This window comes from Macaca thibetana, chromosome 3 (genome assembly GCF_024542745.1).
Source record: "Macaca thibetana thibetana isolate TM-01 chromosome 3, ASM2454274v1, whole genome shotgun sequence".
NCBI classification, from domain to species: domain Eukaryota; kingdom Metazoa; phylum Chordata; class Mammalia; order Primates; family Cercopithecidae; genus Macaca; species Macaca thibetana.
This window is the reverse complement of record NC_065580.1, coordinates 36,558,920-36,582,372: the sequence shown is the minus strand read 5'-3', so window position 1 is coordinate 36,582,372 and position 23,453 is coordinate 36,558,920. Positions and strand designations below refer to the sequence as shown.

Sequence of the window (23,453 nt, the reverse complement as noted above, 5' to 3'; positions counted from 1 at the left end):
TTTTTTTTTTTTTTGACCACATTCCCCCATTATAAACAAAATTTCCGTCCCTTCCTTACTTCTAATATAGTTACATCATTTTTCAGGGGTTAGATCTAAATTCAGTATCTACATTACATTAGTTATGAGAATGTCCTAGACAACTGAGACACAGTATTTTCTATGATTACTTTCTGTGCTTTGCTCAATAGTTTGTTCATAATTCATACTTCTATTTATTTTTGATGTTCTCTCTTTATATACTTAATCAAATACAATTCCAAATTCTAGTAAAACTAGTACACAATCTAATTAATACAAATCCAAGCTCTATTCCAAGTGGGTAAATGTCTCAATATGTCAAAATACGTTTTATCAATTTAATCTACGTTGCAGCCTTTTCTGACATGCTCCAGTCAGCATTGATTGCTCTCTAAAATCAACTGGCACTTTGAGGGTCTCAGTTAACCATCACTCTAGTGATTCCTTTCTCTCTCCCATGCTGATTTCTTGTTTCAGGGATTTTTTTTTTTTTTTTTTTTTTGAGACACAGTGTCACTCCATCACCCAGGCTGGAGTGCAGTCACGTGATCTCGGCTCACTGCAGCCTCTGCCTCCTAGGTTCAAGTAATTCTCATGCCTCAGCCTCCCAAGTAACTGGGAATATATGCGCTCACCACCATGACCAGCTAATTCTGTATTTTTAGCAGAAACAGGGTTTTACCATGTTGGCCAGGCTGGTCTCAAACTCCTGACCTCAAATAAGCCACCCACCTCAGCCTCCCAAAATGTTGGGATTACAGGTGTGAGCCACCACACCCAGCCAGTTTCAGGGATTTTAGATCCTCTTTGTTTACCCCTGGTTTTGGTAAATTCTACAATTCACCAAAGGGAATATAAAAGGAACATTTTTTTTTTTTAGTGCATGTCTAAAAATATCATTATTCTACCATCACTGTTAATAGAAACTATTGCTGGTACAGAATTCTAGGTTGGAAATGATAGTTTCTCAGAATTATGAAGTTACTGTTTTCCAGATACCAGTACTGCTCCTCACATCAAAATGAAAGTTGAAGAAAAGGATCTTTTAAAGTTTCGTTCACTGTCTAACACATAGTAGGAGCTCAATAAATATTTGTAGAATAAATCAATGTTGAGGCCGGGCGCGGTGGCTCAAGCCTGTAATCCTAGCACTTTGGGAGGCCGAGATGGGCGGATCACAAGGTCAGGAGATCGAGACCATCCTGTCTAACCTGGTGAAACCCCGTCTCTACTAAAAAATATACAAAAAACTAGCCGGGCAAGGTGGCAGGCGCCTGTACTCCCAGCTACTCGGGAGGCTGAGGCAGGAGAATGGCGTGAACCCAAAAAAGGCGGAGCTTGCAGTGAGCTGAGATCCGGCCACTGCACTCCAGCCTGGGCGACAGAGCGAGACTCCGTCTCAAAAAAAAAAAAAAAAAAAAAAATCAATGTTGAGAAGTCATTCTAACTCATTGTATAAAATCTGGTTTCTCTTTCTGGAAGATTTTAGGGTTTTTTTAATCATTAAGTTTCTGAAAATTCATGAAATGTATTTATAAAACCATCTGTTCTCCTGAGACTCGCTTATTATCATGAGAACAGCATGGGGGAAACCTCCCCCACGATCCAATCACCTCCACCTGGTCCCGCCCTTGACACTTGGGGATTATTACAATTCAAGGTGAGATTTGGGTGGGGACACAGAACCAAACCATATCAGGATTGTAAAGTACATATTTAGAGAAATTATCCAAAGATGATGTGCGTATAAGAGAAATAGAGAAACAAAACTTTAAGAGAGGACAGGAAACTAAAATGATACTAATACAAAATGAATACAATGAATGACGTGGACAGCGCTGTCCATTATTATGTAGTTGTAGTTTTTGGGTGGTAGTGTGGGGGATTGAAGTCCCCTGGTGAGTGGCTCTGATTACTCTAGCTCGATATAGCAATCCCATGTCAATGTCAGTGACTGATTGAGGCATCCAGTGCACAGAATTTCTCTGGCTGCTGGTTTTGATTCAAAACCAGGCTCATGAGATATAAAAAAATAGTTTCCTAGATCTTCTAAGGAAACTTTTTATGATCTTAAGAGAAAACTACAGAAAAATACAGCTTCTATGACTTCCTTTGGGCACTGGCATGTATGAATGTGAGGCCAAGAAATTCTGCAGGCTTAATGGCTAAGGTGTGAGATAAAGAAAAAAAAAATAAAAAAATTATGTTATCTTACTACCAGTCTGGGGATGAAGCTATCCCATGAAAGAGAACAGCACTGTGAGAATCACAAAGAAAGAGAGCTGTGGCTACTGAATAAAGCTTGTCTTAAAGCTTGCCTGCTTGAGACCTGCAGGCAAGTAAGCATACAAATTTATTTATTGTTTAAAACAGTTTGAGGTAGAATTTCTATTGCTTGCAGTTGAAATCATTGATATAATAATGGGGACTTATTTAGTTACTAATATAGATATCTAAATGAATGATGGCTGGGTCTCAACGGTAGCAAAAAAGAGGGAAATTACACTGATTTTCATTGAAAGATATATAAAATACATTTAAAGGATTCTATACAACCTAAGAGACAACACTTTGTTTGTTTGTTTTTGGTTGTTTTGTTTTTGTTTTTTTTGAGACAGAGTCTTGTCACCCAAGCTGGAGTGCAGTGGTGTAATCAGAGCTCACTGTAGCACTGACCTCCCAGGCTCAAGTGATCCTCCCACATCACCCTCTGGAATAACTGGGACCACAGGCACACACCACCACACCCAGGTAATTTTTTTGTTTTTCTTTTTTGTGGAGATGGGGTCTCGCTACACTGCCTAGGCTGGTCTTGGACTCCTGGGCTCAAGCAACCTTCCCTCCTAAAGTGCTGGGATTATAGGTGTGAGCCACCGCACCTGGCTAACGCAAAACTTTCAACAACAGCAAATGCAGAAACACATCTCTACAAATGCAAAAGAATTTTTTATGTCTTCCTTTTGTTTATAAACTCAAAAATCATTTCAGGCAGAGAATTCAATCTTAACTCTGTAAGTTGAATTGAGCTATGTTATCTACAACAGTGTTTCCTAATGTAAATTTACTGGCCTTTTGAGCAGAATAATTCTCCAGTGTGGGACTGTCTCATGTACTGCACTTTTAAACCCAGCACTAAATGACTGTCCCTACTCCTGGTTATCATGACAATGAAAATCGTACCTCATTCACTTACCCTAAGGTAGTGCTGCCAGCCCCAGTTGAAAAATCACTAATGTAGGGGAACAGATTCATAGTATATACTATGAGATTTTCTACTTTCAATATCATTTAAAAAATCACAGAGTCTAAGACCTTTATATTATCAGAAAACATAACAAAAAGGAATAATAATGAGGCAATAAGGTATCAGGAAGAATAAGAAGATAAGGAAACAGAGTCTCAGCATAGTCACACAGCATTCATATGGTTAAATAAAATATTTTTGCGAGCATATTCACTAAGTTTATTTTTTAAATAAGTGCACATGAAATGGTTCCAAATCACATGCATGCAACATGGCAGACAGGTTAGAAGACACAATACTTTATGTGATGACATTTTATAGGCCTAATAAGAGAGAGAAAGAAAATATATTGGCATATTTCTGTTTTTAATCATTAAGGTCTGTTGAATTAACTATAACCAGGAGAAAAGAAATATTATCAAGGTATTTATCTTTTACTCTGTAAATGTTTGAAATGTTTCTTAGTATTGGTGGCTTTTTTATTTTTTATTTTTTCTTGAGACAAGGTCTCAATGCTCTCGTCCAGGCTGGAGTGCAGTGGTGTGATCACAGCTCACTGCAGCCTCAACCTCCCCAGAATCAGGTGATCCTCCCACCTCTGCCTCCTGAGCAGCTGAGACTATAGACATGCACCACTATGTCTGGCTGGTTAAGTTTTGTGTTTTTTATAGAGATGGGGTTTCACCATTTTGCCCTGTCTGGTCTTGAACTCCTGGTCTCAAGTGATCCACCCCACAAGGCCTCCCAAAGTGTTGGGATTACAGGCATGAGCCTCTGATACAGGCTGATACAGCCTCTGATACAGGCTGATAGCTAAGTTTTTGAGCAAGGAATGGTGCTAGGTGCTGTGACCTGTGTTCTCACAGAATGTAAATAAAAAGATAACTAATGACTTTAAAGCTATGTGGGTTATAAGTGACAAGAAAATAGTACAGACAATAAATGCTCAAAGACTTCAGAATACTCTTTGCTGGAATAATTGAGAAAGGCTCCACTGTGGAGGTGAGACTTGAGGGCTCCTTATCTGGTAACACAGAGAGCAGGAGAAACAGTCACCAGAGCTGGGGGAAGAGACTATGCAAGAATGAGAAATGCAAAAGGCAAGTAAGAGGTGCAATGGATATTGGAGGGGGAATGGCTAACCTAAATAAGTACAGGAGACTGATACGCTGAGAAGCAGACCACAGACTGAAGAGTGTGGATCTTCCCCTGCAGGCAATGGAGGGCTACTGATGATCTTGAGCACTAGCAGAATGATACAAAAAACAATTTGTGGGGGAAGTAAGGGTTGAGTGAAGTATGAAAAGAAATATTTATATTAATGAATAAAATATATATACCTGAAATGGCTTATCTGATTTTCTAAAAGGGAAGAGAGTCTCTCTTTTATCTCCTCAAATCTTTCTTTTTCTTCCACTGAAACAGTCCCAATTCCATCAGGTCTGAAAAAAAAAAAATCAGAATCAATAATTTATATTGATTGAGCATTTACTTTTATATGTTTAATACCTTTATATATATATATATATTTTTAAATCCAAGGAAAAGTTCACTGTATACATGTTAATTGTGTTTACAGTGGAAACTTACTGGATATATTTGCAGCCATTTGCTTTATATTTTGACCCAGAATGAATGGAATGGAATTATTCTCTTTTAGACAGTCTTCAAGGTAAAAGATTACAATAAATATTTTCCAGATCTACCAAAACAATGACTAGTCCTTGAAAATGGCAGTGAAAAGTGTTTTATAGTAGTACCAAACATTTGACCAACCAAGTGAAATCCTCTGAATGAAGATATTATTAAAAAATAATGAAGGTAAGGTAAAATGTCTTAACTGCTTCTCTTCTAAATAATAATTCTGCTAACACAGAACTGGAGATTTAATTGTTGTAGGAAACATAAAAATTCTGGATACATGTAGAAGTTCACTGCCCTTTTTGTTTGCTTAAATATATAGGCATATGAATAAAAATAAATATTAGAATTAAAATATACAGGGAAGAAAGAAAGCTATGTTTCTTTTCAAGATTTTTGTGTTTAAATATTCCTGTGAAAGCAACGTGAGTTCCATCAGAATTTTACAAAGCAGCTATGAAGACTGAAAAAAAATCTTATTTTACTAAGATTAGGATTAAAAATGTAAAATATATCAAATAACATAAATTTATAATTTATTCTGTATCAATTTAGGTATCCGATTGTACAGCAATCATCTAAAATCTTGAACATAGAAATCTTAACTGCCTTGTTAATGCAGAGGAAAAAAAGTATGAATCTCATATTCACTTCAAAACCTGTTTATATATTTTAACAACAAAATAAGCCTTTTGCACTTGATAATTAACACCAATCATTTCCTACCTTATTAGTTTATTTATTTGTTTATTTATTTATTGAGACAGAGTTTTGCTCTTGTTGCCCAGGCTGCAGTGCAACGGCACGATCTTGGCTCACTGCAACCTCCGCCTCCTGGGTTCAAGCAATTCTCCTGCCTCAGCCTCCCTAGTAGCTGGGATTACAGGCACCTGCCATCATGCTTGGCTAATTTTTGTATTTTTAATAGAGACGGGGTTTCACACTGTTGGTCAGGCTGGTCTCGAACTCCTGACCTAAAGTGATATGCCCACCTTGGCCTCCCAAAGTGCTGGGATTACAGGTGTGAGCCACCATGCCCAGCTTAGCTTATTTCTCTAAAGATTATATTTTAATTCCCAAAGACTTGTGCATTTATCATTCCATTGTACTAACTGTAATGGTTACATATAAAATAGGTAGAAACAGGAATTATTGAAAACAAAGAAAAATGAATGCTTAAAATAACTTTCCTAACAAGATTTTTATTTGTTCCTTTATATATATACATATAATCATATGTATGTGCATGTATACATATGTTTGATGCTTGTTAACTAGTCAATGAGGACGAAAGCAATTAATTTTAAACTTATACCTGAATTATACTGACATAATGACCTCTCAGTCAAATCAAAGTATCATTTAAGTACGAGAATATTTTTCCAATATAGAGTACATAATTTTTACTTCAGAGACTCACATGCTGCTGGAATTTACGCTTTGAAAAACATTTCTTACAATATTTTATTCCTAAATAGGGAAACATTAATTTCATACGCAGAATAATAAATCAATCACATTTATTCCATCTGAATTCATTTTGAATGTTAACTATGGAAAAATTAATGGCCAAATATTAGTCTTTCAAGTATTTTTAGGAAGGAGAAAAAGTCTAATGCATAAATTACAAAGCAGTGAACTATGAGTGAATCCTAATATTTTACATTTATTTAATAATGGATTTTTCACATATTACTTTAGAATCAATTCCTGTTGAGCGAATGTTAATACAAAATACAAACTTTAACCTATGAATAATTATGCACTGATAATGATCACAAAAGTTCAACTGGGAAATTCTGTTTAAATCATTAATTGGGAATTTGGGTATTCAGACAAAAACTATACCCAAATTACATTATTATGTAGACAACAATAAAAACTCATACCATAATGTTACAGGTGATTATTTCACTGAATATGCTTATGCAAATTGATAAAAAGAGCAAATAACTTATCTTTATTATTCTGCTGATTTGACATAATCTTTTGGCTTAGCTACCTGACAGGCGCTACATAGTTAAATATGAGTAAACGTTTCTATTTGGTTCAACTGTCAAATGAGATAGTCATCCACGGTGATAGTGTAAGTTGTCCCATCATATTAGACTTCACTGTGGCACACTGCCTGCTTGACAGAATGGAGCCAGGGGGTCAGGTGATGACAAGTGAGAAAGGTAAGTCAGGGGAAGCTTACTTGTGTCAACCTTCACTAAGAAAAGAATGTTATATAGAGTGAAGGACCACCATTTTACTGAGTTTATCACTAAATTAGGTACAAATCTGACAGGTTAAATTCCATGTTTAGCAATTTGGACTTGCCTTTGTTTACACATCCTTATTTTAGTATATATACAAGATTAAGTACTGAATATTAGGAATATGAAGCAGCCTTCTATATCTAAATTATGGGTAATAAATGGTAACTTTGCAGTAGTCAACTCTAAAGGTAACATTTCCTCCTACAATAATTCTTCCTGACAAATGCAAATACTTTCCATATCATCAACATCTTGTCATTGTAATTATTAAAACAAACATAATGATGAGCACTTATAGAATTTTAAATGCATGTCTGGTAATTTGTACTGGCTATTTTATGTGTAGAATAACACATAAAGCCCACAGCAATCCTGTCTCCTTTCCAAAAGAGAAGGCTGCTGAGGCTCAGGGAGGTTAGGTTAATTCTCCAAGGTCACACCGCTGACAAACGCAGGAGCCTGGACTTGAACCTAGGTCTCTTGCCCTCCGAGGACAATGCTCTTGCTCTTTTCCTTCCTCTCTTTCTGCTATATTTTGACAGAAAATAATAAGGAGCAATAGAAAACCAATTAAACCATGAAAATTACATTTGAAAAGCAATAATGGACTATTTTGAATATCCTTACATTAGACATTTTCTATCTGACTTGTCTAAGGTGGAGACTTTAAAAACCAATGACATTGAAAATATAACGCTTACCATTGAATCAGCAAGTTAGTTAAAGAAGACCCTAAGAAAGGAAGTCCTAAACCTTGCTCTTTCATACATTCTAAAGTATGTTTTTACAAAAGCCTTGAGAGAAATTTAAACCAGTTATATTTTATGAATGTTTGTTTAGTAGACTAAGAGTATTCGAGATTTAAAAATTATTGTTCATATAAGCTCAGTTTATAAATTCATTCCTGCCAGCTCTACCTTCAAAATACACCCAGAACCTGACCTTCCTTCACCATATCCACCACTGATCCACTGACCCCAGCCACCATCAGCTTATCCCTGAGTATGTAGGCAGCCTCTTGGTCTTTCTCCTTCAGCGCTTTCTTTGTCAGAGAACTGGCCACACACTACTCTGAGCCTCTTCAAGCATGAGTCATTTTTACAGTACTCCTTGACTCAAATGTTGTAATGGTAGCACACAAGGTAAAAGTCAAAGCCTTTATAATGGTCTATTAGCCCCGCTTCCCACAATCTGACCTTATCTACCCCCTTACTTGCCCTGTTCCCCTCCACTCAAGCCATGCTGGCCTCCTAGCTAGTCTTTAAACACAGGAAGCAAGCTCCAGCCTCAAGGCCTTTGCAAGTGCTGCTGCTTCTGCCTGAGAGCGCTTTCTCTACGTGTACACAAAATTATATATGCACACATGCACACCTGGCTTGCTTGCTCACTTTCTTCTGGTATCTACTTACATGACTCGCGATTAGTGAGGTTATCTTCAACCATCCTATATGAAGGTGTGTTTCCCATTCCCATAGACCTTTTTCTCAATATGTTTTATTGATGGCCACTGTACATATGGCTGCCACCTAACATGATACATTTATCTATTTGGTTACTGTCTGCTTCCTTTGTGATGTATCTCTAGTGCCAGAATACCAGCTGGCATATTGTTGATATTTAACACATACATGCTGAGGAAATGAATGAGTGATATATGCAATATAAAAAATTACTTAACATGATAAGAATTCATGAATTATGGCCGGGTGCGGTGGCTCAAGCCTGTAATCCCAGCACTTTGGGAGGCCGAGACGGGCGGATCAGGAGGTCAGAAGATCGAGACCATCCTGGGTAACACAGTGAAACCCCGTCTCTACTAAAAAAAATACAAAAACTTAGCCAGGCGAGGTGGCAGGCGCCTGTAGTCCCAGCTACTCGGGAGGCTGAGGCAGGAGAATGGCGTGAACCCGGGAGGTGGAGCTTGCAGTGAGCTGAGATCTGGCCACTGCACTCCAGCCTGGGTGACAGAGCGAGACTCCGTCTCAAAAAAAAAAAAAAAAAAAAGAATTCATGAATTAGTAATATGACAAGGGTATATTAGAATAGGGTATAAATTATTGGAACATTTTTATTTTATTTTTTAATTTTGAGATGGAGTTTCCCTCTGTCACCCAGGCTGGAGTGCAGTGGTGCAATTTCAGCTCACTGCAACCTCCGCCTCTCAGGTTCAAGCGATTCTCCTGCCTCAGCCTCCCAAGTAGTTGGATTACAGGTGCGCGCCACCACGCCTGGCTAATTTTGTATATTTTTAGCAGAGATGAGGTTTCAAGTTGGCCAGGCTCGTCTCGAACTCCTGGCCTCAGGGGATCCACCCCCCGTCAGCCTCCCAAAGTGCTGGGATTTCAGGGGAGAGCCACCATGCTCAGCTTGTAACATTTTTATTATGTGATAGTTGCTAAAATAGAACATTTCATGAAAAGCAAACAGAAGTGGGAACTGTAGTTAAGTGCACTGGGTAAAAAGATCTCTAATTAAAGTTAGTATGTATTAACACTTAGCAGAAAATCTTCGGTGTTTAATTCTACTTTAATTAATAGTAAAATAATTTACTTTAAATCTTAAGAATAGAATTTTTCTCCTTAGATATAAGTAAACATAATCATGCCGCTTTGACATCGATAGTCTGTTAAAAGTGGTTATTTAAAATTGTAACATAAAAGATAAATTTTCTCATTCGAATGTTAAGTGGGACTTAAGTCTATGATGATAATTAAATATTAACGTGGTTCTGATGAGAAGGAAGGGTAGTCTTATGTATCAAGATTTACTATTCTCATTTTTTTCTGGGGCCTGTAGTTATTGAAGTTACATGATTTCAATAAAAATAGGGTGCTCTGTGAAAAAGGCTTAAGATATGAACAAATTATAAAACACAGATGAAAATAGATACACTTCTTTTAATTACAGATAAAGTCAAACAAGTTATGACATAAAACTTCTATCTGGTCTTAAACAATAAGCAACTGAACACCAAATGCAGTTGTGTGCTAATTTACCTCAAAGATTCTTAAAAAACAGAATTTGTGCAACAGAACCTTCTGCCGCTGAGGCCTGATCTTAACATATTCCTGTGGGTCACATTCTGTTTTCAGAGAAGCCATCACACACACGTACATCCCCCTGCAAGCTGCATACAAATGTGTGTACACAAACACAGACAATACTTTTTGAAAGGTAGATTCATCTAAAAAATAGTTGATAAGGCCTCTACATACATACTTACTTAAATTTCTCCATGAACTAAGCAATTTTGTAACTTGCTTAGTTCATCAATCTGGCAGATTACTGTATTCTAAAACAAATGCAAAAACTCTTTTATATGTATTGAACATCCTGATTATCAATTCCTCCTGTAACAAGTGTGACATGAGCTCCAAATTGAAAAAGATATTTTTAAAGAAAAAGTCAGGAATGAGAGGAGTAAACAGCATTACTCATCCTAATCCATTTTCTATGATTTCTGATGGTTTCTGAGGTAAAACAAATTAAAAATTTAGTTCTATAAAGGTAAAGAACAACTACACTATAGGGTAAGAAATATCTAAGAAAAAGGGTACAAAACTGGGCAGCAGAATCAGGCATTTGAGCAGAAGAGAAAATATCAATGAGGAAATCTGCTTAAATATTCAGATCTGTGCAAACTTACTGCTTTACTTCCCTTGTTCGAACAGTTTGTATTCACACATTTTATAGTTCCCTTTTCCAGTATAATAAAAAATTTCAGAGACTTGTAACACCAATAAAAACTAATTTTGACATGTTTAATATCCATTCCTTTGGAGTAAATTTGAGTAAAGATGAATTAATGGCTTTCAACATTTTCCAAAACACATTGTAAGGAACAATGACCTTCAGGGATGCCCAGATATTTTGTAAACAATGCAAATTACACAACCCTTTTAGAGGTTCACAGGACAATCACAGCATATGAAGGGGTCTGAGAAGCCTGATAGTAAAGAAATCTGTTTAACGTTGTTTAAATAGCACTTCCAAAATTATGTAGTCATATCTGCCCACATTCCTACTTAAAATTCATTATTTAGTGCTGATGAGCATCCATTCTATTACTTAATGAAAACTATACCATCTTCTAGAGTTACTTTGTTCAATCACTTTTATCACCTGGACAGCTTCTAGATATGTGAGGGATAAATGTGTTTACAATCCCCAGGCTTTATAATCTCTAGGACTCTGCATATTGCCTGGTATACAGTGCTTAGCAAGCTTGTGGGTTGAATAAAGACACCAGGGTTAACACTGTATAGCAAAGTATAGTTAAATTAATGAGACATTAAATTAAATTAATTTGGTTAAATTTATTTTAAATGTTCCCCCACCCCATCTCCAACTCATCAGGTAAGTTTGTCCTGGAAATCTGGTGGTTTGTTGTAAAAGATTATTTCACAAGCAATGCGTGGGCAACTGACAAAGTTCGTGGTGCTTTTGAGTTTCTTACAGGCTTCTTTTCACCTGCCTCTGCTATGAGGAATGCATGACATCTTAGCTTCCTCTAGGGAAAGTGAGAAGAGGAGAGACACCTAGAGGGTGGTATTTCTGAATTGTCAATTCTGCCTGCAGCACAGCAGGTAAAAGTCACTTTGCACTTCGTGTATTTCCCACCAATATCCATTTGTGAACAGAATGGAAAGGAGAGGATGTCACAGCACGAGAATAAGAAATGACGAAAGATGATGAGGAAGAAAACAACAATCCCTTCTTTTTTGTTTCCTAACCTATACTACCTCCTATTGTTTGAATCAAATGATGCATCATTTGGATGGTCACATATTACACACTCAGTGCCCTTTTACTTCCCCTCTAATTTTAAATATCCAGAAGAAATTATGTCTTTATATGATCATTGAGATATGAGAAACAGATTTTCTATGAGAAAATATTTTAAAGGATGAGATTCTGAAATATGTTCTTATCTTTTTACAAACACTCCCTCCTTCCTTGTCTGGATTTTGCACTGCATTCTAATTTCCTTGGATGTTTATTTACAAAAGGCTAGATACCACTATGGTGAAAGCAATCATCTGACTCTATGAAGATCGAAGATCGTATTACCTCATTTTTGTGTTAGGGTGGTGATGAATAGACCAAGGACCAAAACGTGCTTGATAACTGGCCTCTCCTGGGACCAAACAAACAAATAAGAAAACTTTCTTGGACTATTCTAAACTGAAATAACTGCTATACATAATTCTAGAATTCAAGAGAAAGAAATACCAAGAGCAATTTAAAGTAAAGAGAATTAAAGTTGGTATAGAGGTTCTCTGATACAAATATCACCCTCTGCCCTATACCTAATATTTTTTAAAAACAACATACATTGTAACTAAAGGACTTCATATATATCATACTGTGAGAAGAGAAATTTGGAAAAATAAAGACCAAAATGAAAATTTCCTATAAATATGCCAACCAGAAATAACTGAAATATTATTTTTTAAATATAATTATAATTTATTTCTCTAAATATAGATGTATTATACATTCTGATTCATAATTTGATTGTTTTAATGAATGGTAAACTTAAAAAATATAATTTAAAAATTCTAATTTATAATGAAATTATATTTCAATATATGGATGTGCTATAATTTACTAATCCAATTATCCATTATTTAGAAATGTAGGCATTTTTCTTCCATTTTTTGCTATCATAGATAGTGCTTAAATATTTAATTAATCTTATAATGTATATGTTTAACCCATATCCAAATGTTTTCTTAGGATAAATTCCTAAAGGTATATTGCTAGCTTAAATGCTTATTTTTGGGTATTCGATACATATTGCAAAGTTGGTTTTTTAGAAAGCACTTATCAACTTATACTCTGGCCTGCAGTGCATGAAATTATTAATTTCCCTGAAACCTCACCAACTGTAGTGTTTATCATTCATTACAATCATTTCCAATTTTATACACTAAAAGGGGATCTGTTTTACTATATTAATTTCTATGATGGAAAATGATGCTATCTTGCTGGTTATGTAGGGCCTTTATCATGTGCCATAAAAATAATTGCAGTTGATTAATTTAAAAACATTTAATTTTAAACTTACTTAAGAAGGTCCATAATATATCACCTACAAAATTTGTAAACAGATGGTGCAATGTCATTCACTTATTTACTCAATCAATATTTATGGACCACTTGGTCAGGTCATGGGATACAATGTAAGCACAACAGAAATGGTTTCTGCCCCAATAGAGTTTATAGTAGGAAAATGTATACAAAATAAAAATTAGACAATAAGTATACAATTACATTTAAGAAGGGCAAAAGTATAAAGGTCTGATCTAGTTTGGAATGTCAGAGAAGGATTCAGTTTAGAAATGATATTTAACCTGAAATGTGATGAATGAGCAGCAGTTATTTAGGTGAAACCTGAAGCAGAAGGCAGTTTGAGGAGGGGCCCAGGATGTTCTCCATAAAGATGTCCAAATAATGTTTTAAATGCAAATTTTCATGTGACTTCTGCTTCCAGTATGGTGGACTAACTTGATACTCCCCAAATCCTTATTCACTACGAAACACCTAAGTCCTGCATAAGCCACAACAATTATATGTTAAATGTTGTCCAGCTCTTACAATAAAGTAAAATAGTTCTCCCAAGGGTGGGCTAACAAAACAAATGAATCTGATGAAAGCAGAGAAGGGGCAAATACGAACAACATGGCTGCCTTGGTGGTAAATATCAATACTGAGAAAGCTTTACAGCTGTGTCCAAGGGAATGGATCACTGGGTCATAGACCTAATTTGGAACTGCTAAGCCTGAGATGCCTGCATAAAAATGGGACCCTTGAATGGGTGATAGTATCAGTGAACAGACAGTGCACTCCCTAACATCAAGGAAGAACAAGAACAAGTCCTCTTTAGAGGGAAGCATTCTGAGCCCAGGCCTGATAAGAATTCCCACAGATTAATCTCAAGTATAAATGATTATTACCAAAAAATGCTAGTTGCATTAAAAAAAAAAATAAACAAGTGACCATGGCAAAAATGTCACCAGAAACAATAGAAAATTCAGTTATTTGAAAGATAATATGAAATAATTATAAAAGATCTAAGGAAACAAAAAATGGAATCAAACCAAGAAAGGAAAAAGATATTCAGAAGTAATCAAGCAGAGTTGAAAAAGAATCAGAATTTCCAGGACTAAAGAATTTGTTAATTGAAATTAACAAATCAATAAGTGGGTGAAACAGTAGATGTCGCAGCTAAAGAGAGAACTGAAGTAAAGGTTGGCAAACTGTGGCCCATCACCTGCTTTTGTCAATATAATTTTGTTGGGACAAGCCACACTCATTCATTTATATATTGTCCATGACTGCTTCTGCACAGCAATGGCAGAGTTGTATAGTTATAACAGAGACTATATGGTCAAAAATAGTTACAAGATTTTGTATAGGTACAAAGCCCAAAATAGTTGCCATGTTTACTGTAGAGCCCTTCACAATATTCTCCAACACAACTAGAATACAGAATTAAAAACATTACACAGGATGTAGCTGGAAAAATACATAGATAGAATACATGTTAGAGACATTAAAAGAGATAGAAGATAAAATGCCTAGTACATGGGTAATTGGAGTTTCAAATGAGAAGAAAAAGATTGTAGAAGAGACGATATTTAAAGAGATAATGCTATTCCAGAACTAATGACAAATATAAATCTTTATATTCCAATCAGGGTAAATAAAAAGAAATGCACACTTACACGATATCATGGCAGGTAGATCAGAAATTCATATATGTCCCAATCACAATAAATTAAAATAAATCCGTACAAAGAAACCTTATACTGTACTTATAAAAAGAACAAAACAATCTTTTTTAAAAAAATCATCCAGAGGAAAAAGAGGAATCATCCTTAAAAGACTAGCATTTGTACTGCCAAGAGCCTTTTTTGTTGTTGTTTTGTTTTGTTTTTTTAAGATGGAGTCTCGCTCTGTCACCAGGCTGGAGTGTAGTGGCGCCATCTCGACTCACTGCAACCTCCGCCTCCCAGGATCCAGCGATTCTTCTGCCTCAGCCTCTTGAGTAGCTGGGACTACAGGTGCACGGCACCATGCCTACTAAGTTTTGTATTTTTTAGTAGAGATGGGGTTTCACCATATTGGCCAGGCTGGTCTTAAACTCCTGACCTGGTGATCCGCCCACCTCGGCCGCCCAAAGTGCTAGGATTACAGGTGTGAGCCACCGCATCCGGCCTGCCAAGAGCCTTTGTAATGACAACAAAGAAAATCAGAAGAAAATGAATATCTTCAAAGTTCTAAGAGAAAATAACTATCAACCTAGCGCTGTATAACTAGCAAAACTTTCTTTGAAAAATTAGGATGAAATAAAAGAAATTCCCGATAACAATTCACAGTGTATCGGAGACCATTTATAGGAAAGTCCAAAGAACATTCTTCAGAAAAAAGGAAAATTGTTTCTAAATCTAAGGAAGTACTGAATACAAAATAATATTTAATTCATAAGTTTTGGGAAAAAAGGATATAACTAAAATACCACACAATTTAAGCATGTAGGCCAGAAAGGGGGTGACTGGAGGGTAATATTCTAAGAACTCTGAACCACCCAGGAGGAGAAATTTGCTGATTAGCGTAAGACTTTAAAATTTCAGCAACATGCCTGGTAAATCTCAAATGCAATTGTTGGAAAATATTAACTGTTAAGAGAAAAAAAAATAGAATTCAAGAAAATAACTTCAATTAAACAAAAAGTATACCAATAAAAAGGAAACAAAAAGTTTATAGAACATGAGCCAAAAAAGAAAGCCTAAAATAAAATGGTAGAAATGGATTTACTTTTATTAATATGTGATTTACTTTTATCAACTTCATGATAAATGTAAGTGGAACAAACTAATTAAAAGACAGAAAAAGTCATATTGAAAAACTAAATCAAAATCTAGGTTACTATTTATAACACACTAAAATACGGCCGGGCACGGTGGCTCACGTCTGTAATCCCAGCAATTTGAGAGGCCAAGGTGGGCGAATCACCTGAGGTCCGGAGTTCGAGACAGCCTGACCAATATGGAGAAACCCCGTCTCTACTAAAAATACAAAATTAGCCGGGTGTGGTGGCGCATGCCTGTAATCCCAGCTACTCCAGAGGATGAGGCAGTATAAAGGCTTGAACCTGGGAGGCGGAGGTTGCTGTGAGCCGAGATCGCACCATTGCACTCCAGCCTGGGCAACAAGAGCGAAACTCTGTCTCCAAAAACAAAAAACAAAAAACAAAAAACAACAACAAAAAAACCCCAGAAAAAATCAAAAAACACTAAAATTCAAGAATACAGAAAGGCTAACCATGTGAACAAACATACATCAGACATTCATCAAAAGAAAGCTACATTAATAATCACCTACATATCACGCAAAAATCATTATTAGTTATGATGACCATCACCAAATGATGATAATAATGTCCCTCTACCAGGAATATCTAACAATCTTAAGCTTGAATACAGAACAGCCTTGGACCAGACACAGTGGCTCATACCTGTAATCCCAGCAATTTGGGAGACTAAGGAAGAAGATCACTTGAGCCCAGGAATCTGAGACCAACCTGGGTGACAGAATGAGATCTTGTCCTAACAGAAAGCAACCCCTCAAAAACCAGCTTCAAAATATACAAAGTAAAAATTTACAGAAACAGAAAGCAAAAACCACTACGACAGTTGTAGATCACCACTCAACTTGGTCATAACCCCACAGATCAAACAGGCAACAATTAGCAAGACTTTAGAAGATCTTAACCACACAAATCCTGTTTGCACTGCCTAAAGAATACATACATTTTTTTCACGTGACAGAAAACATTTATAATATTTGACACATATTTGGCCACAAAGGAAATCTCAACACGTTATAAAGAATTGGTATCATACAGATCACATTCTCTGATCACAAAGGAATTAGGTAAGAAATCAGTTCTCAAGAAAATAACCAAAAAAGTTTCATATTCTTAGATTATTTTTATTTTTTATTTTGAGACAGAGTCTTGCTCTGTTACCCAGGCTGAAGTGTAGTGGCCGCGATCTCGGCTTACCACAAGCTCTGCCTCCTGGGTTCACGCCATTCTCCTGCCTCAGCCTCCCGAGATATTTCAAAACATACTTATAAATAATTTTGTGTCAAAAAATTATGAAAAGTTAAAATTACTTAGAATGAATTTTAATTAAATAGTACATAGGACATTTCTATATGTAGTGAAAACAGAATTTAGTGGGGGAAGTTACAGCCCTAAACTCTTAGAAAAGAAGAAAAGCTGACAAGTAGTGAGTTACACATCTAGCATAAGAAGTTAGGAAAGATGGCATAACCTAAAGAGGGCGAGAGACAAAGCTGCTTTCCTATTGATCTATGGAAAACAGTGTTTTGACTGGAAACTGAAAGGTTTTGTAGACAAGTACTATAGCCTAGTTGGCGAATTCCAAAACTGCTTTGCATGAAGATCGGGGTTGAACAATTTTGTAAATGGATGGTGGAAGTAAGATTTCTCACTGTTGAAAAGATGAGTTAAAGATAAGGAAGAAAAGCATGCTGAAATGAATGTTGATGTCCTAGATTCCAGTTGGAGATGTCAGTATGAACTCATGGATTATTATACATCGTATATCACCTAGCCCTGTCCAACTGAGAGGGCCTGGAAGCCATGATTTTTCCAGCAGAAATAAGCACACATGTCACCTAGATCTTGGTTTCTAAATACCATTCTCTAAAAAAGAAACAAACAAACAAACAACAACAATAACTAAACCAGAGCTCCCTGGAGAACTGATTAATTCTTGGGCTAGAGTAGGGAAAATAAAAGATGAGCTTGCAGCATGTCAGATTACCAGAAACTAAGAAAGTGCTCAAAGACTAAATGAGTGGGGCATATCAAAGGGAGCCAGCATAAAAGAGCTTTCAATGGCTACAGCAGGAATAATCTGAGCAATAAAGTAATTTAGATATATAAGATTGAACCCAAGGTATAAAGCAACTGCACATGAATCTATAAGATATAAACAAATGGTTAAATAAATAAATAAATTGGAAAGAAGAGACATATATTCCTTACAGAAGAATTCTGAATAATGTATGCCCATAGTTCTCCTTCTAGGAGGTGGGGTTTATTTCCTGTCTCCTCTTCAGTGTGTATTGAACTTAGCTATTTTCTTCAAAATAGAGTATGAAAAAAATAAAAATGACATCTTTACAATAGAGAAATGTGACAAATACTACCAAGATGTCATGTGGACATTATGTACTCCCTGATAGAATGTGATGAGAAGGGTATTTCATCTTTTTATAAAAACTCATAATCTCAGGCTAATTATGAAAATGTTAGACAAACCCAAATTGAGAGACATTTGATAAAACACTTGACTAGTACTCCTCAAAACTGTCAAGATCATGAAAAACAAACAAAAAACCCCTAAGAAACTGTTACAGTCATGACAATTAAGTGCAACTTGGTATCCTGAATTGAATCTTGGAGCAGAAAAAAGGACATTAATTTAAAATCTGGTGAAATCTGAATAAGGACTGGTATTCAGTTAATACTAGTGTGCCAATGTTAATTTCTTAGTTTTGACAAATGTATGACAATAACATTAAGGGAAACGGAAATATGCACTCTCTTAGTAACTTTTCTGTAATATAAAATTATTGTAAAATAAAAAGTATACCTAAAAAAGAAACAATAGAGTTCAACAAAGCCAAAGGTTGCTCCTTTGAAAAGATCAATAAAGTTGATGGATTAAGATAAGAAAAGAGAGAGAAGGTAAAAATGAACAATATTAGACTGAGGAAGGGAAGAATTGTAGACCGAGCAAAAAATACAAAGAAAACAACTTGAATAACTTAATATCAATACTTTTAATAACTTTAATGAAATCTACCATTTCCCAGAAAATCATAACTTGCCCAAACTGACTCAAGAATAAACAGAAAACCTGAGAATTTCTGTAGCTACAACATAAACTACAACAGTTAAAAATCTTTCCACAAATAAATCTCCAAGCCCAGATGGTTTAAAACAGGGGTCCCCAACACCCAGGCTGTGGACTGGTACCAGTACATGGCCTGTTTGGAACTGGGCCACACAGCAGGAGGTGAGCGGCAGGCAAGCGAGTACTGCCTGACTTCCACCTCCTGTCAGATCAGGGTCGGCATTATATTCTCATAGGAACCTGAACCCTATTGTGAACCGTGCAGACAAGTTATGCGCTCCTTATGAGAATCTAAGTAATGCCTGATGATCTGAGGTGAACAGTTTCATCCCCAAACCATCCCCCACCCTACCGCTCTACCCACTCCGTGGAAAAATTGTCTTCTATGAAACTGGTCACTGGTGCCAAAAAGGTTGGGGACCGCTGGTTTAAAAGACGAGTTATTGAATGAGATCACTTGGACACAGGAAGGGGAACATCACACACCGGGGCCTATTGTGGGGAGGGGACAGGTGGGAGGGATAGCATTAGGAGATATACCTAATGTAAATGATGAGTTAATGGGTACAGCACACCAACATGGCACATGTATACATATGTAACAAACCTGCATGTTGTGCACATGTACCCTAGAACTTAAAGTATAATAATAATAAAAATTAATTTAAAATTAAAAAAAGATCATTTAAATTTTAAAGAGTTTTAATTGAGGAAATGTTTCATTGTATAATTAATTCAATCTTCTCAAAATTTAGGTAGCAATGCTTTTGATATAGATGGATTCTTTGTTACCTGTGAACATTAATATTTATAAAGAGTATACCATGGTAACAATGAGTGAATAGGCTGTAAAGGATCTTCCACAAACTTGCTTACTATCAAGATGTTCAGCAAACCACCCAGGGAGTTTATGTGGAAAATCAGTCCAATTCTTCCTGTCTCTCTTTAGTGAAATTAAGTGGTCTTCATAAAATGCTTAACATGTGCCTTACATATTTTTTTGTTTTCATCCCGGGCAGTGTTCCAAGTATTATTGCATACCTAAATGCCAAAGGTACTTATGGCTTTAACAAAGAGAATACTCATATGGTAAGACTTTATTAATTAGGATGACTGGGAAAGAGTCATCTGGGTGTAGTATGCATACATTATCATGTATTTTCAAGCAAGATGAGTTCAGATACTTAAAAGTGCTACCTAGAAGTTTCAATTTCAAGTTTTGATCAACGTTGTTTTGGAATTAACTTTTTAAGGCAGTAGTATAAGTAGATTATATTGCTTAAAGCTCATTTCATGTTTTAATTATGTTAATATATTTTAGTGAGTCTTACAGAATATTTGGATAGTTTATTTTCTTAAACAGATTGACGTTGGCCTTAATTATGAGGTAGCATGTGCTAATACCCTTATATTCTTGTTTTCCTTTTTTATTATAAAGATAAACTTCAGTCTACATTCATTCAAAATAAAACAGACTCTGATTTAGTGATTTATAAAAAACAATAAATAAATAAAGGATGAGTTATTGGTAAACTACAAAAAGCCATTCAAGTCTTATACAGAGCAAGTGGGAAAGCTCCCCAGTTCATTTTATGTGGCTACAATAACCTAGATACCCAATCCTGATAAAACCAGTATGAGAAAGTAAAATAACCAGCCAATTTTGTACATAAACATAGATCTACAAATATCAAACTGGAATGGCAATAGTAGCGGTAAATGGCACCTATGTACATATAGAGCGTTCTTTGTTTGATTGTTTCTACATACAGCATTACATACTGTTTTTGAAAAACTTACTCTGTTAAAAATGATAAGAAGATCCAACTCAAGACCCAAAAACCTTGTCCCACACCTAACTATTGACAAGAAGAAGGCTCTAAAGGTATGAAGTTTCAGAAAAGCTATGTTAAGGTGTAACCCTTGTTTCTGTTCATGCTTAACCTGATATAGTCTAACATATACTAAAAAATTTCCTTTGTCTTGTCTCTTCCTCAGACCTCTAGTAGGCTGTTTTATTTAATATCTCAGAAAGATCGAGGAGTTGCAGAGATTGAATGGAAAGTGTGGAAGGAAATCAGAGGAAATTAATTAGGTGACCTTAGCAACTATTTTCCAAATTGTGGTCTGTCTACATACTTATCCCAGATGACGAGGTTCTGGGCTCCTGCTTTTCACTCTCTTTGCCACTCCACTCTGGGGCCCACAATGTTTTTCAGCAGCATGGGGGAGTTAGGCAGGGAGGCCCCAGAACTTCAGCATGGCTTTTCCCCATGACCACGGATAGTAGATGAGGTGAGGTACTGACTCAGGGCTCTTCCATTCTCATCCTTCTGATTGAAACCTGTTTGTGGTATGTTGTCATAACAAAATTCACCTGAGCACTGCAGTGCTTCACAGAACAATCCCCAAAAGCTCATTTAACTAATACACTGCATTAAAAAAATTACTACATGCTATTTAAGCAATATTTCATCATTTACAAAGTACTTACAGAAATTTATTTGACCTATTTAGGAACCATACTGAGTAGGTAGCATTAATTTTATTATTCACAAGGTACATAGGGAGAAACTGAGGCTCAGACAGATTAAAACCAATTGCTCAAAGTTAAGTAGTTCATCAGTAGAAGAGCCAGAACGGGAACACAGATGTTCTCATTCCTAACTCAGAGATACTTCCAACACACCACGTCTTTCCCTCCCCTTTTCTTTTTCTCTGGTTTTGTCTGTTTTGTTTTGTTTTGAAAGGCACAATTATCTTGCTTCAGTACTGAACTTGAGGTTGGGTGAGTATCGATATTGCTAGGAAAGTCTGCTTTAGGTAGATTTAGGGTTGTTCCATAGTTTTTGATAAAATAAAAAACCTCTAGTAATATTTGAAATATACTCCCCCAAACTCATCCCTTCTGCCTTTGCACATTTAGCACATGGCATAAAACCTGTCAGATCAGGTACATTACCTAAGGATAACCTTGCTTATGACCTTTCATCTGGTTGCTCACCTGCCCCAAAAGTAAGTCTCTCCGTTTACAACGTGTGTGTCATGTATACTTAATTTCTATATAGTCACATATCCATGACTTGAATTAAGTGAACACTTTTGATGATCCTATTTGATGCAATTATCTATGTTTTTTCTCAAAAAATGAATCACTGTCTCTAAAATTACAGATGGGAAGTTTGAGACATAATTTCTGAAGTGACAGTCAAGGGGAAAGGTTAGCATCTGTGAAGACAGAGGTATTATGATATGATGATTTGACTGATGCCCATTAAGGTTACTTACAACTTTGTGATATAATCTGGAATCCACAGAAAATTGAGATTATTTTATATATAAAACTACAGTCATGTTGTACTCTTGTGCCCTGTACTTGAAAGCAAGCACATCTGAGCTGTCCTTTGTCAGGCATGCAGCAGCTCTAAGACGGCCCTACAAAACTGTAGAGGAGTCAGTGAATACACTGTATGCCTTACATTAAATTGGGACATAAAAGCCATTTTGTGTTGCTGCTTCAGTTTCTCCACCCTCAGCCTGACTTACAAAACCAAGATGTATAACCACACATATCAACCTAGAACTTTGCCCTATGATGCATTGTCTCTGAAAGCCTCTTTTCTCCTTCCTGTCAGTCCTCAGCGGCACTATGGCTGAATGAGTGGTTGTGTTATTCAGAGATGTGTGTGGCTATCATCCTGCATGAGTGGGTCTGTTTCTGTCCTTGACTCACTTTTTCTTTCTTCCTTTCTTTTTCTCTCTCTTCCTCAGTCTTAGTACCAGCCAGACCTTTTCTGTTTAACTCTATTCTTTTATTTCTGAAACACTCAGAGTGCTATTCAGAGATGTATCTGTACAGAAAGAACACACCTAGAGAGCTCAACACTGTGCAATAGGATGTGCTCCCTGAAAAATTTCAAATCCAGACAGCACTGTTGTCCTTCACTTCAGTCAATAACAAAAGGAAATCTTTTCTCCTTTTGAATTTATGACAGAGGTAGTTCAGGTAATGAGCAAAACAACTCTCTGAATATGTGTCTTGACAGATGTAAAAATGATCATAAAATAAGACTATGGCAAACACTGTAGAAAAGTCAGACTTGACATTGACATTATTTTTAAACAAAAGTCTGTATAAATATCAGATGCTACAGACATGGATAAGAGAAGCACATTCTCACAAGGGGAGGTTGCCAAAACCTGAATATTCTATTAACAAAGAAATTAGAAGTATAATTATATACACATTGAAATATTTCTATTTAGAATGAGGTACAATCCTAACTACATAGTTTTTACATTTTTTTTCATCTCACAATTTATATC

The 23,453-nt window shown here is 36.0% G+C and overlaps 1 protein-coding gene across 14 annotated transcripts in view; it reads right to left on the bottom strand.

Moving 5' to 3' along the window:
• CADPS2 (calcium dependent secretion activator 2) overlaps window positions 1–23,453 on the bottom strand; it is a 567,394-nt gene that overhangs the window by 127,774 nt on the left and 416,167 nt on the right. For all 14 annotated transcript variants that reach the window (XM_050782592.1, XM_050782594.1, XM_050782597.1 and 11 more), the window contains exon 14: window positions 4,606–4,707. In XM_050782592.1, coding sequence (XP_050638549.1) covers window positions 4,606–4,707 — 102 coding nt within the window. The remainder of the gene's footprint in view (window positions 1–4,605; window positions 4,708–23,453) is intronic.